Genomic DNA, 3,020 nt, shown 5'->3' with positions numbered 1-3,020 from the left:
GAAGGTGGGATGCCGGAGGGATCCCCACATGGAAGGGGCTGTCAGAGCTCTGGATCCAGCTCTGCTCATGGTGGCTCAGGGACAGATCCCTGAGCTGGAGGCTTAATTTGCATTTCCATGAGCTCAAGGGCAAGGAAGTAGAGGTTTCCGTAGAGTTTTTCCAGTTTATAACACTGGGAAGCCAGAGCAGCACACGGGAATTCAGCACTGAATGAACCTGCAGCTGCTTTGCTGAAGGTGGGCAAAGATCCCTGTCAGTATGGAATTCCCAGTGGGAAACATCTGGTTTATAAATACAAGTAACTTTTCCTGAGCCCAAATTACTCACATTGGGCACAGGAAAGAATTGAGGCCACAGTGGGAATTGTTTCCCATCGGCGCAGCTTGCTGCTGGCCAGGGAGGAGAGCAGGAATTGTCTCCAGATTCCCAGTGCTCAGTGTGGGATGGTGGGAAAATCCTGAGCTGCTGCAGAAGCTCAGGATCTGCCGCTCCATCGTGGGCTCCACTTGGATTGGTGCTGCCAGGAGCCACCAGGGCTGGTTTGGGCTCTCCTGCGGTGCAGTCCCTGAATTATTTACAGAAAACCTGGGATTCTGTACCCAAATTTACATTTCAAAGAATGAAGTGGGGAAAAATTTAAAAGAAAATAAAAGGCTGGTGCTTTGAAAGGGCTGGATGCGGCCAGGTCCTGCCTGGGGAGGACAGCAAAGCCCTGCCCCAGATGATCCATTTTCCTTTGGATAAGGTTTCCGTGAGGATGGAAGGACAATAAAGATGTCTCCTGTCCACTGTTATCCACGATGCCAGCACAGTGCCCTAGGATCAGGGATATCTCAGCACATCCCTGCGGTGTCTGATATGAGGGAAGCCAGGCTTTAGTGTGTCCCAGCCCCTCACGTAATCCACGGCCTTTCTGATTCCTGCGGGATTAGGGCAGATATGTCACCAGAAACAAGGGGATTTGGGTGTTAATGCACCGAGCAGCCATGTAAGCACCTAATCCTGGTTCCATTGTTCTTACTCCCTGCTGGAACTGGGACCAACATCTGTGGGCCCAGAGGGGTGGCCCAAAGGATGGAGAATCCGCTCTGCTCCTGGGGATCTGCCCTGCTCCTGGGGTTTCCAGAGCAATTCCGCAGGGTTTGGAGGAGAAAGGGTTACAAAGGATCGATAATCGGCTAAAAAGGGTTGCCAGGAACATCTGGTGCTGGGGCTGACTCATTCTGGGCAGGTTGAGCATGAACCTGCTGGGACTAATCCTAGGATGTGGGGCCTGACCCAGTTACCCAGTTACAGCCGCAGTGGCGGCACCGGATCCTCCTGGGGACCCTCCTGACTGCGGAAAGTTCATTTCTCCTGGGAGTTTCATCTCCAGGCCCTGGTTGGATGGAGCAGCTGTGGAGGTACCTGCAGATGCCTGTGCTGGGTCCTCGCCTGTTCCTGGCAGGATCTGCAGGGTCCTGGGAACAGCAGCCTCAGCAGGGGGGGTGTTTGGCTCTTGCCTCCCATCATTCCAGACCGGGAATGTGCTCGGAGAGGCCGTGCCGAGGGACCCCGAGGTGTCATTGGTCACAGGCACAAGCTGCTCCAGACAGCACGGGACCAGGAGACCCTAAAAACACCAGAGTCATTCCCTGCCAGAGCTCAGTTCTGCCTGGTTCTAGTGCCTAAAAATAACCTGGAGGAGGGAGAGCTCCGGCTGGAACACGGAGCCAGGTGCCAGAGCCTGTGCCAGAGCCATTGCCGCTGTGGGCAGTGCCCTGGCTGTGCCTCCTCCCAGCTGTGTCCAGTGGGACTCAGCTGGGTGTTGCTGCAGGGTTTTGCAGGACATTTTAGGGTTTTACTGTTTCTCAAACCCCTCAAGATTCACAACCTGGGCAAGAAGAGCTGCCCCAGCCCCGGTTTAGGGGAATCCCATTGCTGTAGGATTTGTGGCATATCTTGGTTTGTATTTCTTTATCTTTTGGGGTGTTTTTTAAGCATTGCTGTTGAGATCACCTGATCAGCACATTGAGGGATGAGTCAGCCTGGGAATGGCCGTGGCGTCTCATTGCCAGAGGAATTGTCCTGCGGCTGAGAGCATTCCTGGCTCTGGGAGCTGCTCCCAGCCGCGGGTGTGTGATGCCACCGAGCCTGAGGCTTGTGCTGGGGACAGTCACAGCCCCTCTGGCCTCGGACACCTCGGACAATTATCAGTGTGCCATGAGCAGATCCCTGGCCCTTGTTCCACTGACCTGAACCTTTCCCGGCAGCTTCCTGGAGGAGGTCACAGCCGTGGGGTTCCGCGGGCGAAGCACTGACAGCTCCCAAGTCCCAAGGTCCAGCAGCCGACGGTGAATCCAGAAGGAATTAATCCTTTTTTGCACATTCAGAGGTTTCCCAGACTAGAGCAGAGCAGGATGGTCCTGCCCTGCAGCTGGAGCTTCCCCTCCACACCTGGAATGGCAGCAAGTGCTGGAGCTGGCACGGACCCAATGGCCGGGATCTGCTCCCACTGCAGCTCCTCCTTGTGCCCTCACAAGCAGGGCTGGGACTGGGATTGTCATCTGAGGAGAGCCTGGGGAAGCCCTTGAATCCCTGCAGCTCCTGGCTCTTTACTGGGACAGACGGGATGAGTCCCATGAGGAGCCCAATGATGCAGCCCTGTGCTGGGGGAGCAGCTGTGGGGGTGCAGCTGGTGGGCACAGGAGCCCTTTGCTCTGTTGTCTGTATATGTTGAATCCTATTAAATCCCCCACTTTGGCCGAATCTGTCTGTTGGATGATTCTCACTTTCCCTTTCCCAGTGCCAACAAGGTGCAGTTAACAGCCTGAGCCTCCTCGGGAGCTTTTGCTCCCCTCCAGGACCACACCAAGGAACCTGCAACTGTGTTTCCAGCTCTGCTGCGTGGCCTCTAATCAGCATTTGATTGGGAATTAACAAGCCAGATCAAATGAAATGAGCTCCTAAATCCCTGGGAATTATCTTGGCATCACAACTAAGTCCTGTTGATGTGGGAGAGAGCAAAGCCCTGCAGGGA

At 54.9% G+C, this 3,020-nt stretch overlaps 1 protein-coding gene across 1 annotated transcript in view; it reads left to right on the top strand.

Annotated features, from left to right (window-relative positions):
* VPS45 (vacuolar protein sorting 45 homolog) overlaps positions 1 to 2,749 on the top strand; it is a gene marked incomplete at its 5' end in the record, with an annotated part of 12,455 nt that extends 9,706 nt beyond the window's left edge. The window contains one exon of the mRNA XM_017728870.1: positions 2,239 to 2,749. Within this exon, the coding sequence (XP_017584359.1) occupies positions 2,239 to 2,338 (100 nt within the window). The remainder of the gene's footprint in view (positions 1 to 2,238) is intronic.
* Between the last annotated feature and the right edge of the window lie 271 nt (positions 2,750 to 3,020).

This window comes from Corvus brachyrhynchos, unplaced genomic scaffold, assembly GCF_000691975.1.
Source record: "Corvus brachyrhynchos isolate BGI_N302 unplaced genomic scaffold, ASM69197v1 scaffold443, whole genome shotgun sequence".
In the NCBI taxonomy this organism is placed as follows: domain Eukaryota; kingdom Metazoa; phylum Chordata; class Aves; order Passeriformes; family Corvidae; genus Corvus; species Corvus brachyrhynchos.
Note: the sequence above shows the minus strand (reverse complement) of the source record. Positions and strands in the feature narration are given on the sequence as shown.